This window comes from Hoplias malabaricus, chromosome 2 (genome assembly GCF_029633855.1).
Source record: "Hoplias malabaricus isolate fHopMal1 chromosome 2, fHopMal1.hap1, whole genome shotgun sequence".
Lineage (NCBI taxonomy): Eukaryota > Metazoa > Chordata > Actinopteri > Characiformes > Erythrinidae > Hoplias > Hoplias malabaricus.
This window is the reverse complement of record NC_089801.1, coordinates 25,215,179-25,236,733: the sequence shown is the minus strand read 5'-3', so window position 1 is coordinate 25,236,733 and position 21,555 is coordinate 25,215,179. Positions and strand designations below refer to the sequence as shown.

At 38.4% G+C, this 21,555-nt stretch overlaps 1 protein-coding gene across 4 annotated transcripts in view; it reads right to left on the bottom strand.

The window, feature by feature from the left end:
* The window catches only part of phldb1a (pleckstrin homology-like domain, family B, member 1a), a 68,894-nt gene that overhangs the window by 19,495 nt on the left and 27,844 nt on the right, over nucleotides 1-21,555 (bottom strand). For all 4 annotated transcript variants that reach the window (XM_066657316.1, XM_066657336.1, XM_066657325.1 and 1 more), the window contains exons 5-9: nucleotides 16,492-16,617; nucleotides 13,467-14,716; nucleotides 2,339-2,587; nucleotides 1,198-1,335; nucleotides 475-612 (exon numbers count right to left, since the gene is read on the bottom strand). In XM_066657316.1, coding sequence (XP_066513413.1) covers nucleotides 475-612; nucleotides 1,198-1,335; nucleotides 2,339-2,587; nucleotides 13,467-14,716; nucleotides 16,492-16,617 — 1,901 coding nt within the window. The remainder of the gene's footprint in view (nucleotides 1-474; nucleotides 613-1,197; nucleotides 1,336-2,338; nucleotides 2,588-13,466; nucleotides 14,717-16,491; nucleotides 16,618-21,555) is intronic.

Genomic DNA, 21,555 nt, shown 5'->3' with positions numbered 1-21,555 from the left:
TGGAAAACAATAACTTATTCTCTTAGACATATGCAACAGTTCTGTCTTATTTATAAAGAAATATCCACAGTGTAAGTCAGACATATAATAAACATTCTAACTTCTGATTTAAGTCTGCATTTACAAATAGAAGGTGGTGGAAACATGGACAATTGTTTTTATTCCACCTCTCAAAAATGTGTTTGAAAAAAAAACTGCTTTGAAACCATCATCTGATAACACACCAGCCACTTGCAGAATCACAAACCCTCCATTTGCAGAATGCACAGAGTTAGATTGTTAAAGGTTAGAAAGAGGTTAGTAAAGAGCGCAGACAAACATCTTTCAAGTGGAAAATGCAGGAAACAGGAAATTTTAAAACAGGCAAAACAGTTCTTCCTTGCTGACGCCAAACCAAAATGCTCCTAGGTAGAAAGGGACGCCTTAATTAACTTGTGCAAGCGACTCCTTTATGTGTATGTGTGCACTGTTTACCTTCTCTTTCTCCCTCTGGATAGTTTTCTCCACTTCGTTCAGTTTGATCTGAAGCTGATTAATGATCTCTAACTCCGCCTCCACTTGATCTAACTCTGCCCTCCTCTCACCCTGCAGCAATGCTCTCTCCATCTCGGCCTGTAGATAAAGAAAAACAAATCTCATACTCTAATATCACTCCAAGCAGTTTCTATTAAGTTCTTCTGTCATTGTCTAAACATAATCAAATGTCATACATTTCTTTACGGTTCTCCAAAACACTAAAATTTCTACTAACCTTCTAATTACACTGAAAATACACTCAACATTCAACATGTTATTCCCAACCACTGTGTTACTGCTGACCACACAAAATTTACTATTCAATTCAACAGTGTTCATTAATATTCAACAACACTAACGACAGTAAGCATATCTAACTATGTAAACATCCACCGCCTATGGTGCTTCTCAAAGAGTTAAACAGGACAAACTAGGTTATTCAAGGAAATTATCAGAGATTATTTTAGACCTATGTGTTTCTTTGTCTTTTGTATGATGCAATAATACTATTTAAGCTCTGCTTGTCTATATTCACATTAAAAAATTAAAGGCACAATCTTTTCAAATATGAACACAAACCTAGTACTAGGCTACTACAAAGAATATTTGACAGATTTGTATATGGTATAACAAAAGAAAGGAGTGTTTTAACTTCAGCTGGATGTGTAGTGGATGCCCAACCTCCTGTCTTGAATCCTGAAGCTGCTGTTCAAGCTCAGTGACGCGGGCCTTTAGCTCATCCACTCGTGCCAGAACCCTGACCCGCTCCTCCACCAGATAACCCGCCTCCTGCTGCCCTAGACCAGCAGTGTCTTCATGCTGAAGGTCAGATAAAGAGACAAATGAAGAACAAAAGGTTTTTAAAATGAATTAACATCCAAAAATCTATGTTGCTACATTTGCATTTTGGCATTTAACATACCAATGTTCTATAATCCATAACAATACAAAGCTGACGAGCCATGCAGCCATACTGGTAGAGTTCCTAGTCAAATGCTACTGTCTAACTTTACAATAAATAAAAACTAAAGGCAGATTTAAGCTGTGTGATAATTGTCACATAATTATCAAAATATTTGCTGACTCATATTGGAAGTCATGATTATTAAAGAATTTAATCAATTATTTATTTCATTATATGATCATTGCTAAGATACACTGCAGCTTGGAACAACAGGTGAATTCTGACATCCTTTCTTTGCAGAAAATCTTCAGTCTTGTAATTTTATATACACTACAGGGCACGTACAGTCATACAGTGGGTCAGAGGGGTCAGAAGTTTCCAGCTGCAGCATCTTGTGTAGTGTGACAAAAAGCAGCGTAATCGTATAAGAGCACTGCTATCACACAGTTTATGGCTAATTTCAGAAAGTAAAATAATATGACAAAAGATAGTAAGATTTAAATTTCTTAACCAGTATGTCTGAAAATAACTTATAAAGGAAGGTTCCAGCCGGTATGACTACAAGCACAAAAATTCATTGACTTACATAAGAAAGTAATGGGCAAATCCCAAACCAATTGTCAAAAGCCTTCATTTTCTTAAGTATGATTTGAGACTTTAAAGAACGAATAACTAGTTTTACAAAGGTGGGGCTTGGATTTGGTTAAAGTTACATTGGGTTTGAGTTTGAGCCTTCTTTAGCAAAGAAACAATTACTGTTGGGCTTTAAAAATATCACAGTGGCCTTGATCTACACTAAAACAAACACATACACAGAAATCTTTTAAATAAACTTGCTGTGAAATGTTTTGTGGTGTCATATCAACAACAGAAGAATCTGTCTGGGGATTAGATTGTGTGAAAATGTTTACGTCTCACCTCCTGATGCTGGCTCTCAGTGCTGCTACACTCCTCCTTCAGATTCTCTTCATCGCTCTCTCTTTGCCGGTGTGTGTGCATGTGGGTGCGCTGCACTGCCACACCCATAGGGTCAGGGCAGGGTCGCTGGACAGACCCCTCCCCTGTCCCAGGGAACTGACCAGCCCTCTCAGTTTCCATGTCTACCAGAGGGTCCCCTTTATTATACTCAGCACACAGACTCAGAATGGTCTCCAGTCTCTGTCTCTCCTATACATACACACACACACACAAACACACACACACACACACATCAGGGTGGTCTCAGAGTGGTCTTAAAGTGGTCTACTACTATGTAAACACCCAAACACACACTATGGTATACACTTGTGAATTCTTTGCAAATGATGCCTTGCTATTTAATAGTGTCTTTAATAATTAAATAAAGTTAGATTGTTTTATTTCAATATATTTTAAGCTGCTTTTCAGCATATATTTACAAGAAATGTTGCATAATAAAAGCAGCCAATATTTTACATATTATTTAATATTTGCTTATAATTATTTAATTTATCTGCTTCAAGAAAATCTCTTAATTTGTGAAATTCAGGGCGATCCAGAAATTAATTATTTTTATAACATTCTTTACGTTAGTTTACTTAGTCACTGTAGAATCATCTACAGACATGTTCAGATTTTGGACACTTTGGTTGCTCCCACAAGGGGTTGTTAATGTGGATCACCCGCCAACTCGGCTAATGATCCGCACGGTAGACTTGGCACAGGATTTACGCCTGACACACTTCATGACACAACCCATTTCACTTGAGCTTGCGACCAGCACTAAGAATGTACAAGTGCAACCCAAGTGGCTGGATAGCTGATACACAGCAAACTCCACACAGGCAATGACCCAAGGCAAGGTCTGAACCCTCATGTCAGGCCACTGTGATGCCATCTACAGTCATACAAACAACACCTCTAACATTTCTTAATTTTTTTTTAACCACTTCTAAGCTTCCTACACCGTCAGAAAAACTGTCAATGCGGTGGTACCTTTTGCTGTCACTGTGGCGGTACCCTCAGAGGTATAGATTCAGTACCTCTAATTAGGGAACATAATGGTACCATTTTCTATTACAACTGTAGATTTTAAAATGCTGTTATAGAATTCATACACTTCATTTTATCTTCAGGTTTTATTACTGTGTTCTTTAATTGTACACTGTTTTACACTAATTATTTGACACTACAATAAAATCTTACAAATATTTATATCTCCTTCTGGAGAAAAGAATGTAATGAACATTTAGGGAACACAGCAGTGGACTTTAAAACCACTGTTGTACATATAAAAGGTACATTTTCATTGTTTGTAACTTGTAAATTGTTTGTAAAAATGCATTTTGTTTTTCTGGAAAAAGTTCTGAAAAGTAGTGTAGATAGACACGTTTGCTTATGATACTGTAGTGGCTTCAGAAAAGCTGACAGGTACGGTTATACAGCAAGGTCTGTACTAAATATTCAGACTGAAATCTGATCGTGACAGTTGCCTAAAACACCATGCCAGCGGTCTGACTACTTAACATGAACACTAGCTTTAAGAGTGGCATGCAGTAGACACAGTAACTATAAGCCAGTACAATGACACAAACAATCTTCATGCATAGAAATACAAATAAATACACATTTGCCTGCCTTGTTTGAGCTTGGAGAATGCTTGGGCCCCTTGGCAGCTGTGTAAAATCATCCTCACACACATACCCTTGACGATAAACTCCTCTGCACCACAGCCTTACCCCCCAACTTGTGAACTCATGCGGCTTCTCACCCCGGCTACAGTAAGCAGCTGCTGCTGCCAGTCTACATATATTACCAACACAGGGGTATGTGTGTGTTGTGTGCTTGTATTTGTAGCTTCTACCTCTGTTTAGAACTTCATTCTGTTCTCTGTTCCGAACCTCTTGCTAGATTTTGTTGCAGCCCTTCATGCGATGTGCACCTCTATGCACACCGGCAACCGACAATACCGAAAGCTGTCTGACCAGCTGACACCGAGCTAAATAAGATGACTGGCATGACTAAAATAACACGGCAGACCAGCATGTTCTTACAAGAGCAGCACTAAAGAGAAGGCGCAGGAGACCATTCTAGTTAATTTAAAAGAAAAGGATTAAGGATTCATTTACACATGTATGATTAACAAGGGACATGGCCTTTTGGGACTCAACAAGTAAAAACATGTGCATGCCACTGCAGTGCATGTCTCTAGGTGGACAGAGGGCAATTTTAACACACAAATATAGTAACAGTAATTGTAATGGTTAAGGGTGGGCGATATGGCAAAAAATATAACGTCACGGCACTTGAAGGCATTGTCACATAACTGGAAATATATTTTTGCACACAAGTGGAAATGGACACTGTATTAATAAAACAGATGTACCAAAAAAAAGAATAAAAAAATAATAATACGTTTTTTAGGGGAAAAAAATAGCTTGCAATCGGCTGCTTGCTGCCTCTTAGTGATGACACCTGTAAAATATTATTAACTGTGGCTATGTAGTGGTTACTGCTGATTAAGTGGTCTCTGATTGAACATTTTATGATACCCTTAGTTATTCAGTACAACTGAAGATACAGAAGATATACTCAGAAAAAGCACATGGAGACTTTTTCACATTCTACTGCTGTTTATCTTGGTTTCCTGTCAACATGCTTTTCTGTCCATGTGCTATTGTTTTTATTTTGGTTTCTAGCTCCTCCCTTGGTCCAGATCAGTCATCTGTTTCACCTAAGAGCAGTTGGTCTCATGGTGACTGAATACTCTCATGTGTTTCTTGTGGTTATTCTTGTATATTTAAGCCCTTTGTTTCAGTTTTTCCTTAGCCTTCCTGCAAATGTAACTCTGCTAAACTCTTCAGCTGGATTTTTTAAAAATATATTTCTAGTTTCTTTTTTTAACTCATTATTTTAATACTTTAATAGGTTTTAATGGGTTTAATACTCCAATATGTTTGATTTTCATCTTGGACTTTGTGTTAAATAAATCCTTTGCACTTTTATCCTGCCTCACCGCCCCCTCCCCTTCAACAAAAGCATACTATAATTTATCACAGTAATGATTTTATATTGCCATATTGCCAGAGGGGAACCCTCAGGAAATCATCAAGCCTTCAGAGAAGGTCTAATGTTTTCTGGGAAGTAAAACATACATTCTGCAAATTTCCATTCATATTTAACAGAATAATCATGCCTGAATTATAACTTTGCCAATAGTGTAGAAAGGTTTTTATGGTTAGATGTTGGAAACAAGATTCTAACAATGAGGTCTAGGTAGATACAGTCAAGTGAGTTTTCCTATTAGTTAGGAGCAGCTTATATTACTGAAAGAGTAACTGTAAATTGCTTCATACAAAGAAATATATGTGGAAGCCTCAAAATAACCATGGAATATTCAACAAGATTTAAATGACTGTTTAATTTTGTAAAAAAAAGCACCAGTAAAATACAAGGTATTTTTATTTTAATTAAATTGGTCAAAATCTAGTGTCGCAGTCACACAGCTCCAGGGACCTGGAGGTTGTGGGTTCAAGTCCCGCTCTGGGTGACTGTCTGTGTTCTCCCAGTGTGTGCGTGGGTTTCCTCCGGGTGCTCCGGTTTCCTCCCATGGTCCGTAGGTGGATTGGTGACTCAAAAGTGAGTGAATGAATGTGTGTGTATCTGTGTTGCCCTGTGAAAGACTAGCACCCACTCCAGGGTGTGTTCCTGTCTTGCGCCCAATGATTCCGGGTAGGCTCCGGACCCACAGCGACCCTGAACTGGATAAGCGGTTACAGATAATGAAGGAATGAATGAATAGTCAAGATCTTACATTTTTTATGATATCCATTTACATACAGTTGTTCATTTACTGCTTATCAGTTCATGGTCACAGGAGAGTTCAGAGCCTGCATGGAATCACTTGGCGTAAGGCAGGGACACACCCTGCACAGGGTGTCACACACACTTATGGGCACTTTGAACAGCCAATCTGCCTATCAACACATGTCTTTTGGACTCTGGGAAGAAACTGGAGCACCAGGAGGAAACCCATGCAGACATGGGGAGAACACACAAACCCACAATCCCAGGACCCTGGGGCTGTGTGACAGTGACACTACCTGTTCTGACACTATGCCACCCAACAGTCGTTCAGTGTTCTCAAATTACTGATTATACTGATATCAGGATATAATTCATTACAGTCACTCAAAATGGTAGTATATACATGACACTGAAAACTACTTTCATTCATTCAGAACACAACTAGAGAAAGCTTGGGGGGAAAAAATCTGAAATAAAAATATAAACCTTAACAGTGTGAGCATTTATTTTAACATATTGTAGTCAATCTTTCTTTGACAGAAGGTATTACCTTTTTCTAGAAAAATAGGTTTGAATAAAATACAAAACCTATCAAGCCAATAACCAACATAGGCTAGCTGTGAAGCATGCTTATTAAAATGTTCTTATTTGAACTAATCTGTAAAATCCAATTCACAATATAAGTCAGCAATGGGAAGAAGAAATTCTGTCAAATTCAATACAATCTGAAATGGGAGGTGTCTGCTTCACATAACTGTATGAAGCTGCCATTTCAAGACAGGATTAGAACAAAAAAAATTATATATATATTTTCTTATCAAAATCTCATTTGTGAGCACATATCTCGGAGCTATAAAAGTTTTAAATATTTGCCTTCTTATTTCTGAAGCTTCATTTCTGGATGGCTGCCAAGGAAAGGAATCCTGAACTGTTGAATGTGTAAATATTCAAATCTGTGTCTTATTTTACAACAGCAGCGCATTATATGTGAACCATCCCCCTCAGCCACTTCACCTTCAACTAACAGTTTCTGTCCAAATTCCACCTAATGAAATGATCAATATGTCAAGAGCTTTAGCATTGTTCTTGAAATAAAATGGTTATGTTCTTTATTGTGAAATTAATACATGCTCTTTAAAGGACGCCTGTTTTTTTTGAGACATGCTCTTGTTCTAAAGAGGTCTTCCCTGTCAAGAGAGTGGAGACACAGTGGCTGCTGTGGTAAACGCTATCCGTGGGGTAGCTAAGCAACAGCATTCTCTTTAACAAAGAGAGTGTCAGCTCAGCTGGCAAAGCCCAAGGAAGATGCCTCTGCCCAAACAAACATAAAAAAGGCAACGTACAAAACGTGCGTGTAAGGCTTACTTTATGGCAAAATTCCCCCCTTAGCACACAATACATTCTCAGCCCCAGGGTCTTCCAAGTAGAAGACCAACAAATAAAAATGATCAAATGACACTTAAACACAACCTATGAATTCAAACTTGTTTTTTTTTTTCTAAAATGTTGGATTTGTATGCAGCCAGTAAGGAGAGACTGTATACTGTAACTTAGCCTTTTCAAATACTGGTATTAGCAATAGACATCCCTCATTTATTCTTCAAACCAGTCACAGCACTGAAACAACCGAGTTACACCAATCCACCATAACATTATAACCACTTCCTTCTCTGTCTCAGTTCTACTGAATATACAGGAGCACTTTTTACTTCTACATTACAGACTAGAGTCCATATTTGCTCTGCTGGTGGGTCATTTTCAGCGCTGCAGTGACACTTACATTATAGTGGTGTGTTAGTGTGTGTTGTGCTGGTATGAATGGATCAGTCACAGCAGTGCTGCTGCATTTTCTAAACCCTTCAGTGTCACAGCTGAGAATAGTCCACCAGCCAAAAATATGCAGCCAACAGCATCCTATGGGCGACGTCCTCTGTCCACTGAGGACTAGAGTGCAACCAACACAAACTGTGCAACAACAGATGAGCTACTGTCTCTGACTTTACATCTACAAGGTCCAACAAAGACCAACAAGGCATGTGCGTCTAATAGAGCGGACAGTGATGAAACTGTTGTGTCTGATACACTTGTACCAGCGCAACACAGTATTACATTTAGGAGTACTTCCCATCGAGTAGAGAGAGAGAGAGAGAGAGAGAGAGAGAGAGAGAGAGAGAGAGAGACGGGGGGTATCTGCAGTGTATCTCTGTTAATGTCTCTTCTAATTGATCTGGTCACACACAGGTCTATACTATGTCACCTACAGTATTATACAATGTCACCTTATACATTAACACATTTACTGGGTCTGATATGGCTGATATGAGGCCAGGAATTTATTACATAGAGAGCAATAGGGGAACAATATGCTCTCTGCATAAAGATGCTTCGGGAGAGCGAAAGGATTCTGCAGTGTGTAAAGACTTGAACTGCATGTCAAATGATTTTTTTTTTTTTTTTGCAAAACAAGTAAACAATTAAATGAGTATTCACTCCATTCTGTGTTTTAACAAAATGTGGTGGTAGGCTGCCCTCTAGAGGAGAGCACCACAATCCGCATTCAGGCAATCTTCTCAGTTTCCACGGTGACACAGCCAGGAAGAATAAGGAGTGACCTCCAATACCGAACCACCGCCTTAGGAGGCAGAGCCACCTTGAGACGAAAGTGTAAGAGAGGAGAGGAGAGGGGAGAGCGTAGAGCTGTTCTGGACTTTGAAGTTAGGAGGGAGGGAGAAAGTGTGTGTGTCTGTGTGTCTGCGAATGTCAATGTGGTACTTTCAGGATAACACAGGCGGGGCACAGCAGACCAGAGCATCGGAAAACAGCCATGGCTCTGAGCCAAGTGGGCCATGGCCCAGAATTTCCACTCCAGTAACACGTGCTTACAAACACAGACACACACACACACAGCCAGAGCTACTCTACTGATCCATTCATCTTTATCCTATCCATTTCGAGTAACCTTTCTTACTCTCCGACCTGTTTTCCTTTTCTGTCATTAAAAGTAAAACAGTGATGTGACAAAATGTTATCAAAATCGTTCATTAATATGATGAACATGTCCCAAATGTTTTGTAAAATTACATAACCCACATCCAAAGGACGTCTGAAAATCTAACAGAGCAATTTACGCATAATCACTCTTCAGTCTAAGGCTATGTTCACATTTCAACGCTCATTCATCAATTCCGATTTTTTGCTCATATCTCATTTGGCTGTGCTGATGGTTCATATTCGTAAACGTGGCTGTGTCTGTCTTTCACTTGAACGAAACCATGTGCACATTGACACATTTAGGCACATCGCCTCCTTCACTAACTATAAAAACAATACTTGTGAGACGACTCATTCATTTAAAATTGGACAAACAGACACATCAGTAGTGAAAAATAATCCAGCCAGCTTTCACTGCTGTGCCAAGAGATCGGTAGAATTACATACGTCTCCCTACACCTTTTGTAGTGCACACTCTATGTCATAAAATTCTATACATAAAAAGAACTAGTCCCCTGTCCGTGTGTAGTATATATATCAGGTCACATGCCCATGAATCAGATATGTATCTGCTCTAGGAAAAATATGAAAGTGGCACAAATCTGATTTGACAAAATCAAATTTGACATGTCCACATAGATTTTATGAGAGTCACATTATGGCAAAAAAAAAAAACGGATGTGTAGCTTAAGCCTGGTAATGTGAATGTAGCCTGTTACAGAGATGAGAGTGGATATGTAGTTTTTAGCATTACTTTTGCCCCCAAAAAATCCTTAGACCATATCTTTGGCTACTAACAATTACAGAATTTGTTCGCAAATATATTTTAATAATGCATTTCCAGTGAATGCAATGGTAATGCTTTTGGCATGTTACAACTAACAGTAAATGTTACAGCATAAAAATAAAATAAAATACAGCTTGTTCAACATCATACTCATAATGACAGACAGGGCACATGAATGTTAACTAGACCTCAAAGATAAGAACACAAGGAAAATCATTCAGTGCCTATATACTTTGGAAAAATAATTTCTTATTATTATTTTCATACGTCATGTAAGCACTGCAATTTGTCAAATTGACTTAATTTATAATAATGCCATCACAAAGCTTTCAGTTTTAAGTATTTTGGTCTACAACTGATGCGAAAGACTAATCAAATTTGTCAACTTAATTGCTAGAATAACTTTTAAACAATTCGTACATTTGGATACATTTTTCCCTCTGGGTTGTCTGAGTCTTTCCTTCCAACCTCATTTTTCCTCCCACTTTCCCACAACCACTCTGTCTCTCTAATCCCACAACCAGCTTACCCTCCCACGCTGTGAGTTTTACTGAAGGGAGTGATCATAAACACAGGGTCTGATGCCAGTACATCAGATCTGATATAAGATTAATGGAACACAAATGTATTCTATAAATAACTCAACTTGATAGACTGCATCAGCAGAAAATCTGAAAGCTGTTTTTTATGTACAGCCAAGCGCAGAACTGTGACAAATGTAAATATTAACCTTAGACTCAGACAACCAACCATTAAGTCTTACTGACAGATGTGATACAGCAGTGTGCCAGGTTCATCAGTTCCCCTGAACGGGAACAGCATTTGATTTGTAATGGGGTAGTTGATACATGCTCTATGTTACTAGTTTTTCTAAACATGCCATGCTATAAAGATTACAGGAGGTCAAATAAAGGAGAAAAATTCTTGTTCAAGGCCCAATCCCATTTCTTATTTTCTACCTCTACCTCTTGTTTTCAAATGTCACTTTGTCCCTTGGAAGTTATATATTGCAGTGGTTAAAACCTTCCGCTATGAAAATGAATAACCCTTCACTAACCTGATACATCAGCTGCAGCTCTCTCTGCCAGTCCACAGCGATATCAGAGGAATACTGCTATACTTTAGTTAAATATAGGCAATCACATGCCTATCATACATTATTGGCCACTCCTAGCTCTTGTGTAATATGAAGCTAAATTCAGTTAAATGCTGCAATTGAATCAGGTGCCAAAATGTAATTGCTAAACCATTTAAGATTGAAATGGAAATTTCCTTCCAAAAACTGGACACATTTTGAAGCAAGAAGAAGGCGATTTAGAAAGGCGGTGGGCATTCATTCATTTGTTGTAACCGCTCAGTGTGCAGTTCAGTGTCATTGGTCCGGAGCTCAGTTTGCAATTTAATGTTAATTTAATAAATTAAGCTTCTATTACCTTTTGTCTAAATTAGCCTCCTAACACAAGTGTAACACTAAAAAATCAAAATTGAACACCTAATACATTTTGCCCAATAAAATCAATTTCAAATTATTTAAAAAAATAAATAAAAGAATATGAATTGCCTAATATTTATTTTCTGCTAAGAGCTGAACCGCTGTTCTCTATTACTTTAAACATGACACAAATGAAACTTATTACAGATGAGGGCAAAAGAGGCTTCAAGGCTGATTCCAGAACACTGATGATTTTTTTCATGGAAAATTACTTCCTGCTTGTATTAATTTCACTGTTGTCCTGAAGGACTCATCTCTTAAAATAGCTTTTCTGAAGGGAATAAGAGGAATGTGACTCCGCTGTGACAGCTGCTTGACTGTTCATAATTAGGGTTCTCTGTGTGCATGCACTTGTGTGTGTATGTGTGTGTGTGTGTGTCTCTCTCTACAGACAGATTAGACTGTGCACTTCAAAATTCATATATGCTACACATCCAAATGTTTGTAGAGACCCTCCCTCAGCTAATTTAATGTACACTCTTTGTGGACACAGATGTTCAACCTTGCATGAACAGCTTGTTAAATCTCCACAGAACCATACTGTCAGTAGAATAGGATGCTTTAGAGCAGCTGCAATGAGCCCAGGGGCTTAAGGACATAAAAAGGTCATATGGAGTAGGTGTTTGTAACCAAACTGGCTTTGAAAATTAAGAGATTTCAGGATATATAACGTATGCAGAAAATTACAGGGTCACTGATGGGGTGAACTGTCTGGAAGTGGTGAGATGAGGGTATGTGTGAGAGACTGTGTGTGTGTGTGTCTGTGTGTGGTTTGAGGCTTCCAGACTGTGTTGGGTAAATATAGCATTCACATAGCCACACCCTCTGCCCATGGCTCTTTACAAGACACTCAGGAATTTACACCAATGTGTTACTCTTGTCTACGCCTTGACTAAAAACCCCTCACTGCCACCCACCACTAACCCACCACAGAGTTATCAGAGCACTGAACTTTTGTGTAATCATCTAAATATCGACCAACATTTCCCTCTTCATAGTATTCACTTCAAAACTTCATTTTACAGATTCTTTCGGTTTATATGCACTTAGTATTGGACAGTACTTGTCCCTCACCAGTCACCATTTAAACCCCTAAAACACTCTCAACAATCTGTCTTCATCAAGCTTAAAAATTCAGAAGTTGTATCCAAAGATAAAATATTTTAATGTTTAACCACGGCTTAGATAGATAACTGTACACCTTTGTTTTCACTCAGTACATGTGGATCCATGAATATGCAATTAGTCCCCACCTCTATCTCCACCAACCTCTCCTCAGCTCAAGTGCAGCTTGAAAGCTCTGCTTCTCAATTGACAGGATCATTTCCTTCGGTTAATGTTGCAAGAAACCTTTGCTGCCTGTATTCACCTGTCATTTCCTACCCTCCTCCATAAATTACATAGTGCAGATTCTGCAGTGCTGAACACAGAGAAGCAAAGACAGAAGCTCTATTGTCCCTATTACAGGGCAGCAGAGCATCACAATGATTCTGAAGATGTAATCCTAAGGTAAAAATATTATGTAATGTTTCTTTAACTATGACACACGGAGATCACTCAAAAATATAAACATCCAGAACTAGGGGTTTACAAACACAGATAAATAAAAATCTCAAGTTGGGGCTAGGGTTAATCAAATCAAATAACTAAACATCAGCCTATGTGGCCTATGTTATTCAAGAAATAATATGTAAGTCTTAACATGTGCAGAAGTGATTTCTCTCTGAAGGAAATGCACTTTTTGGACCCCAAAAATCAGTAAAACATTTGGCTGGTGTATGCATATATTACATACAAATATAATGCACTTCACAGTCAAAGTGCAGAATGAAATTTAAGATAAATATTAAAACAAATGGAGAGCTTTCAGAGAGAAAGTTAAATTAGTGATCTCAATTAAGGGAACCGAAGTAAATACTAGGTAACAGGTTGACTGTTATTGTTATTGATATCATGCTGTTATTCAATGAATAGTGGAATTGACACACACACACACATACACACAGACTCACCAGTCTCTCCATCTCTTGCTCTCTCATCCTCTCTTCCCTCTGCCAGCGATGGTATTCTAGTAATTCATCCTCGTTATCGCTGATTTCAGAGATGCTGTTCTTGCGTTCCCTTGTACGAGGCTTCCTCTGGCTTCGAGGGCTGGTTAGAGGAGAAACCCCAGTCTGGGCACTCATAGCTGGGTTGACAGGGGCTCCAGCAGGCCCCTTCTGCCTCCCAGCATGGTCCTTCAGTACAGCAGATACAGGAGAAGGACTTCTGGCCCTAAGACCTCTTGTTCCTGTACTGTCTTCTTCACTTGCGTTTCGCCTGTTGATTCGAGAGCTCTCTGCCACATTCTTTCCTGATTGGCTACGAGTGGTCAGGCAGACACCAGCTAAAGCACCAGGTAGAACAGGAACTCCCTGAAGCACACGGCGTGATGCAGAGGGGCTGGGAGGTGGACGCTCCAGCACTGGAGCACCGGTGGACCCTTCTAGACATCTGCGAGTGGACTGTGGGCTCTCTGAAGGCAACAATGACCGTGACTGAGGCTGGAGTACTCGGTCCACTGGAGGAGTCTCATGGCCCAGGCTGGATCTAGGACTTGAGGAGGCCGGAGATGAGGAAGTTGTGAGTCTAATGCTGCTTTGCCTGCTTGTATCTCCAGATGCTGAAGAAGATGAGGGTGAGCAGGAACTGAGAATTGACCTTGGGCTTTCCAACCCACTTCTATTCAAGATGTCCTGATTTGGGCCATGGCGGTTGGATGTAGGGCTTGGTGGAGTCTCACTTAAGACCATTCTGGAAAATTTTGGACTTTCCTGAACTTTTTGTCCCACGCTGCTAGTGTTATTCCGGGAAACGAATGCCCTTGGTTGAGGAACTGGAGCCTGGACTTTATGGTGGCTAGCTGAATGTGAAGGAACAGGAGGATTACCTGGACTGCTGACGGCTGATGGAGATGAGACAGGAGAAAAGGGAGGAGTGGCATTTTCATAACTGGAGCCTACAGACATGGCTCCAGGGCTAGTGGGAGGAGAAAGAAGATAGCGACCACCTCCATTGAGCATGGGTGAAAGAGGGGACTGTGGAATGGGGTAGTGAGACAGTTTAGAAGCCTCAGATGAGGAAGCCTGAGAGTCACTCATAGTTAGAGAGTCCATGATGTCCTGGAGATCTTTCTCTATGGAACGGACCAGCGTTCCATGGCCTGGACGAACCCTCTCATTAGGAACAGGCTGGTGGTTTCCATTCAGCAGTCCATGGGGTTCTACAGGAAAAAAAAGTTATTATTAATACTGACATCAAAATATTAATCTATATTAAGTTAAACAAATTGATACTGGGAATGAGAGAAGGAAAACAATCCTTAGAAAAATAAACTGAGTAGATACAGTCACTAGGGACAAACACATATATATATATACACACACACACACACACACACACATATAAACACCCATACAAATAGAGAATGTAAGAAAGCCTTTCTGAAATTAATTAAAATAAAATTTAAACTTGGGTAAAGTTTTCTCCTTTCTTTTTCTTGTTGTCTTTTTAACAAAAACGCAATAAAGCACACACACACACACACACACACACACACACACGTCTATACATACAATTACACAAACTCTCTTTTTCCTGCTACGCACACACAAACACACACACCCATACACACACACACACACAGAGGACTGGGTGTGTCATGCAGGCCTCCCTCTCACAGTACAAAGGTCGGAGCGGACAGAGGAGAATGGGGCCTGAATTATAGCATGACTCACAGCATGCCACTCTCCACCACACACTCACGCACAGACACACACTCACACACACGGCCCATCAGTTTCCTCAATCAGTTTTTAGGGAAGTCATTCCTGGATAAAATATTGATAAAAATCCCTTTAATCCCCACTGAAAACAGAAAATTTACAATTTAGATTTAGATTAATGATTGTTCTTAGTGTAATTATCTTGTAATTATGTATAATAAAACAACTGAAATCTTATTAGCCAATTTACTCCTTAAACCATAAACCTGTTAACATTTATTTTTATCATATAAGAATACAAGATTTTTATTTTATTATTTTATTATTATTTAAAATTTTATTTTATTATTTCTCCAGTCCTACACAAGTTTCAACTGAAGGCTTGGATTTGCTGTTAAATAAATAAATCAATCTGCTAATGAGCATGGGTCAGCATATATTATTATGAAAATGTTCCTTATAATAAATCGAGTCAAACAAGTGCAAGCGTCTGAGCGCTTCACCACACACAGACTGTCTCTATTGTCACTAAACAAAGCAACAGATTTCTGAACCCTGACCCTGCACCTGCCAGTTCAAGCCTTCGACAGTTTAAACATCGTTGACTTGATGACGTCACATTCACTCAGGCATCAAACAGGGAATTCACACTGAAGAGACCAGAGAAAATAAAGACAAAATCAAGGGGCTTTCCAATGACTACACATACACATAAATATCAGTGCCTAAGGCCATTGAGAGTCTTATTCATTCCAGCACAGCTACTTGTCTCCTTACAGACTCACTTCCTGCGCAAAGTCTGTCCAATTTCCAGCCATTTGCACGACATTACCCATGAGTTTTCCACTCATAGAGTTATACCAGTAGGACACCCATAAGCACTTGTTATTTAAAAAGCCATGTTTAAAACATTCATTCAGTCATTCATTCATTCAGTCATTCATTCATTCGTTCATTATCTGTGACCACTAATCCAGTTCAGGGTTTTTTCCTTGGAATGTCAGGATATTCCCCATAAACAGATCCAAAACTGAGATACCAAACAGATACCGCAACCATTTATTTTTTAATGTAAAAGTAACCTTTCATAACCTAAAACATGTGTCTGGATCAAAGGGATTGTATGTGTGACATAGCATAAAAATTCATTTTCATGTAAGCATCAGCTTATGTCATTGTACTGGACCCCAACTGATTTTCATAAAACATCTGTCCATGCAATAATTAGCTTTGTTTATGAGTAACACTGCTTATCTCTTTAGTGATACTGTACCTATATTGCCTTTGTAGGTGCTGGTGGGGCCAGGGTTTCCTCCTGGCATCATACTCTTCATCCTGAGCGCCTCCTCTGGGTGGTTAAAGCGGAAAAAAGCAGACTGGCCAAAACAAAGCATACACCCTACAACAAAAGAGGAGGAAGGCAAAGAAATAAGAAAATCAGTCCAGCACAGTGTGGAGATTTCTGTATCTAAACATACTAGACTCTAGTCATCTTTCAATTTGCAGGTTAGGTCGATGTATTGAAGTAAGAAAATGTCTGAACTAAATTTGGTCTCAAGCCCCCAAGAAATGCAGTTTAAAATCCTTTCGTCTAAACAAAAAAAATGTCAACATGATAAATTTTCAAAGATTGCCATTTACATATCAGTGCTGTTCAAAGAAAAAACACGTATCACCAAAATAGTAACTTCAAAAGCGAAGGGAAAACTTTCTTGACCTTTAATTGACTTGATCTACAGTCAATGGGAAACGATTTTATTTCACGTCATTTTGGAGCATTTCTATTGGTCCATTCACCATGAAATCTTACACATTGTAAAGGACAGCTGCTGTGTTCAAATCATGTGGTAAACAGAAAAATTGGAGATACATGTTTTTTTTGGACAGTGAGGATACGTGATATATATTTAAACCTGTAAAACAGGGACTTCTGTTTCATTTCCTTATAATTTATTTATTCATTCGTGCTCTTTAACCGCTTATCCAGCTCAGGGTTGCAGTGGGTCCAGCACACACCCTGGAGTGGGAGCCAGTCCTTCACAGGGCAACACACACATTCACTCACACACTCACACCTACAGAGACACTTTTGACTTTGGACCGTGGAAAGAAACCAGAGCACCCGGAGGAAACCCATGCAGACACAGGTAAAACACAAACTTCTCACAGACAGTCACCTAGAGTGAGACTGGAACCCACAACCCCAGGATCCTGGAGCTGTATGACTGCGACACTAACCTGCTGCGCCACAGTGCCTCCCCACATCCTTATAAATATACAGCTATATCAAAATTAAAGCTGTAATGGTTATAAGTTTCATTACATATACAGATATTTAATTCTTGAATATTCATCATTAATATTAAAGTAAATGTCTTTTTACAAAACCTAATAACCTTTGGCCTATTTTCAGTTAAAGGGGACATCTACAATTGTTGGGAAATGCAGTTTGTTTACTTTCCAAACCTCAGCATCTTTTAAGGAGGAACAGTACGTTTGAGGAAAAAAAAAGACTGTTATTTGAACTTTGAATGCTGAAGTTAAAATTTTTTGTACATTTTTATTCACTGTTTTAACTTCCCTATGTAATTCGAGAAGTTTTGTAGCACTTTTGGTAATGCAATTAGCGTATCACAAATTTGGAGATATTTGCACCTTAATTAATCAGAAACAGAAAAAAATAAATCAATATTATGCACCCATAGAGCAACTTATATATATTATATAACTACATAACTATATATTTATGTATTTATTTTTCAATCATACACACATTTAAAAATAAAATATTTCCTAAGCCAAACATTTATAATGTTCTAAACCTAAACACTTAAAATATATTCACACAAACTCTTCCATTATCTCGTGCCAATTAATATTCCGTCATCATGCCACTGCTATGATTAAGGAGCTAGATGAATCAATAGTCTCAGTCTCCCCATGAAATATGACCTCAATTTCATAATGACTACTGGCATGAGCTGGTTTAAAGACAAGAATTATTGATTGTGACAAGAAGGATACAAATCATGGTACTAGTTTTGATAGCAGATATGTGCCTGCTCACCTAAATAAGCTCAATCCACTTTCATTTACCTCTGCCATTCTGGACCAACAGATTGGTTTTGTGATCAAAACAATGTGATCCCCATTTAAGCTGAGCACAGACACAGGAAATTAATGCCAATATGGGTTTTCTTTTGAATAAAAGGCTGTGACAACATATCTCCAGGTTGTTTCATATTTCATATGTATTCATACCAGCAAACACCGCTATAAAACTGCAAACGAATAATGCAAGGGACCTGATATCAATGGGCCGTGTATCATAAGTTGAAAAACTGCCCGCAAGCCTAATACTTGTTACACAAGCACAGTGAATTAGGTCACCCTCCTAGCGCTGCTGTTTTCACACTTAATATCTACTTTGACTGTAAGAGTTCAGAGTTCAGAAAACACCGTGGTAATATAAATTTTCCAGTGTAAATATTTTGCTCTGTTAGGTCACATGTGAACTAAAAAAAGTCATAAAAAAATAAATGTAGGAAATTAAGGTTAAAGTATAAATGTCAGCAGGTGTCTAGGTCTGCAAGAGAGTAGATAAGAACCTTCAGAATCCCATGAGGCATTATATTATTAAAGTTGACCTCTCCACATTAAACGGTGGATCAGCTATATTCTGGTGCCTTTGCGTTTAAGATAGTGTGGCTATTTATTTATTTATTTATTTATTTATTTATTCCATTGTTGTATGATAAGCACATCATTGAACTGATTTAGCATTTAGCAGCTTTAACAATTAGCAGGTTAAATGTCCACAAAGGGACCAATTAAGAGTGAAATATGTGGAATTATGCACAAAACACGTGGCATTCACCATTGTTACATTAATTAACAGGAAAGGCAAATTTATCCAAGGCAGAAATAACAAACAAATTACTGTTACAGTGACAGCTTGTGTTTTTCTATTTTAAAAAAAAAGTCTTAAAAAACCCCAAAGGGCCACAGACAGCACACAGAAAGCACAGAAAGAACATTTCACACACTTAACAGAAAAGCCTTACACTTATATCCGTTCGCAGCTAAACTTTATCCTCTGAAGTGAGAAATATCCAAACATCTTTGTTCTGTTCTGTTCTCCGCAGCTCGTAGCGCGTGTGCCTCTGTCTGCTGCTTTTGTAATGTTAATGTCACTTATTGACTTTCTCTTTCATACAATAGAGGCCAGATGTCCAGCTGCCAAAACTGTTGTGTAAACCCCGAGCACAGAAAATTAAAGTCGACAGAAAACGTTAAGAGTTCATCGTTACCTCAGCGCCATGTGCTTTCACAACAACAACAGCAACTCACCGGCATCAACTTCTCACAAGGAAAAAAACGCCTCTTCGTCTATTTGTCCCGCTCTGAAGACTTCAGTGGCGTCGAACCAGAGCAAACTTAAATAAAAGCAAGCTGTAAAGAGAGCTAGGTTTAGTCCCAGTCTACTGAGGAGTACACAGCGGAGAGAGAGAGGAGAGAGGGCGGTGTGTTGAGCAGCTGTCGGAGCCGGACCGGCTGCTGTCTGAGCCATTAGAGGATGATAATGTGGAGCTCGGCAGGAGAGCGGAGCAGCAGGCGGGGCTGTAATCTACTGAATAATGTTAATACCCTGCTCTACACGGGGACCTTACAGAAACTATAAAATACATACATATTAGGTTTTGAAGATATCTGATAAAAAAGTAATTTTTCAAGAATGTCTTCAGTAGTTCGAGAATTAAAGGTGACGTCCACAATTTTAATCAAAAAACACTTTGTATAAATTTCCACACCATGTGCTAGCTTGCTGTGTGCTGGAACCTAGTCTAATGTGTTTAGGAAACCCTAGTCTCAATAAAAGAGTAAAAAAAAAACTAAGGGGCTCAGTCAGAAACTGCAAAGAGACCTTCAAATGTTGAACATCATAAAAAGACATACATTTTTTTTATATTCATGCTACATATGTGAGTAATATTCCTGCAGTGTCAGATTATTTAGTTTGGAACTGTAAATTTGAGAGACCCAAACTGCATGAAAATGAAAAACAGATTCAATCTCAGACGGACTGATTCACCTAAGGTTTTTTTTTAAATGTCATAAACTAAAGAACCAATCTTGTTAATATGTAATGTGAGTCTTTTGTGCTGCAGGTGAAAGGATGTGGGGTAAGTAGAGATAAAGGATAGGAATAATAGGAAAAGGGCATATAGTTACGTTTACGCTACCTCTTTGAGGACGTTAGGGGAATTCTAAGTATAAAATTCTGCTGAACAGAGATTAAATTTTAGGGAGTAATCAATGAATGGTGAAGTGTGGTGGTAAAAGGAGTAGCAAAGGTTATAAAGGCATGAGGGGATTCATAAAAATGATTATGCTTCAGGCGAAAATGTCATTGAAAAATGTCTCAGGTGTTTTCATATTACTATTTTCTGAAGTTACTTTTAGAGACATGACCCATTTCAGTCACAAGGATTCTGTGACTGCTGTTAAAAAGTTTGCAGCACATCCCTTAAGAATGGATTCTTTCTCGTCAAACCACCAATATCTGATTATCGCATTATGTCGAACGTTATAAAATAAAGTGGATGGCCCTTTAATCCCTTAAGATGTGCAGTCTTAAATTTTGATTGGTTAAACCCCTCAAAGAATGGAGAATTCACTTTAATTAGCTTGCAACGTCATAGATTTTAACAACTTGCTCCATGAAGCATTTCAGGTTAAAAAAAAAAAAAGCTGGAAGAAACCACTAGCTACACTGTTGTTTTATTAGTTCATATATATTTTATGTAGAAAGGAGTTAAATTCTGTTAAATTCTTAAAATTACATGATAATATTTACATTTGAACAAAAAAGTGTTTTCATTTTTGCCCAATGTTATGTCTTACATTATATAATAAATAAATAAATATATATAAATCAAAGTCTCCGAAACTCATTTTCCTGATTAAAGCCGTCTATTAACAATGCACATAATGTGCACATTTTTGTAAGAGGTGGTAAATTCTGATCCAGAAAATAAATACCCTTCCCAGAAAGTTGTTTTAACGGCTCTGACAGCTCTGACGAAGGTCTGAAATGATTAAAGGTGCCCAGGCAGTGGGAATGAAATGCTGGAGAGGATATTTAGTTTTACTTTTTACTTTTGCCAGTTAACTTTTACATTTCTGTTATTTGTACTGTGAAATCTTGTTTTTTGTTTTTAAGAGTCTTCTTTATGAGTTTTCTTTTCAAACACTTGTTTCTTATACATTCTCAGTTGTATTTGAACTTGAACTGTACCTACATAAAGTCTATATACAGACCAGTGACATTCCAGAC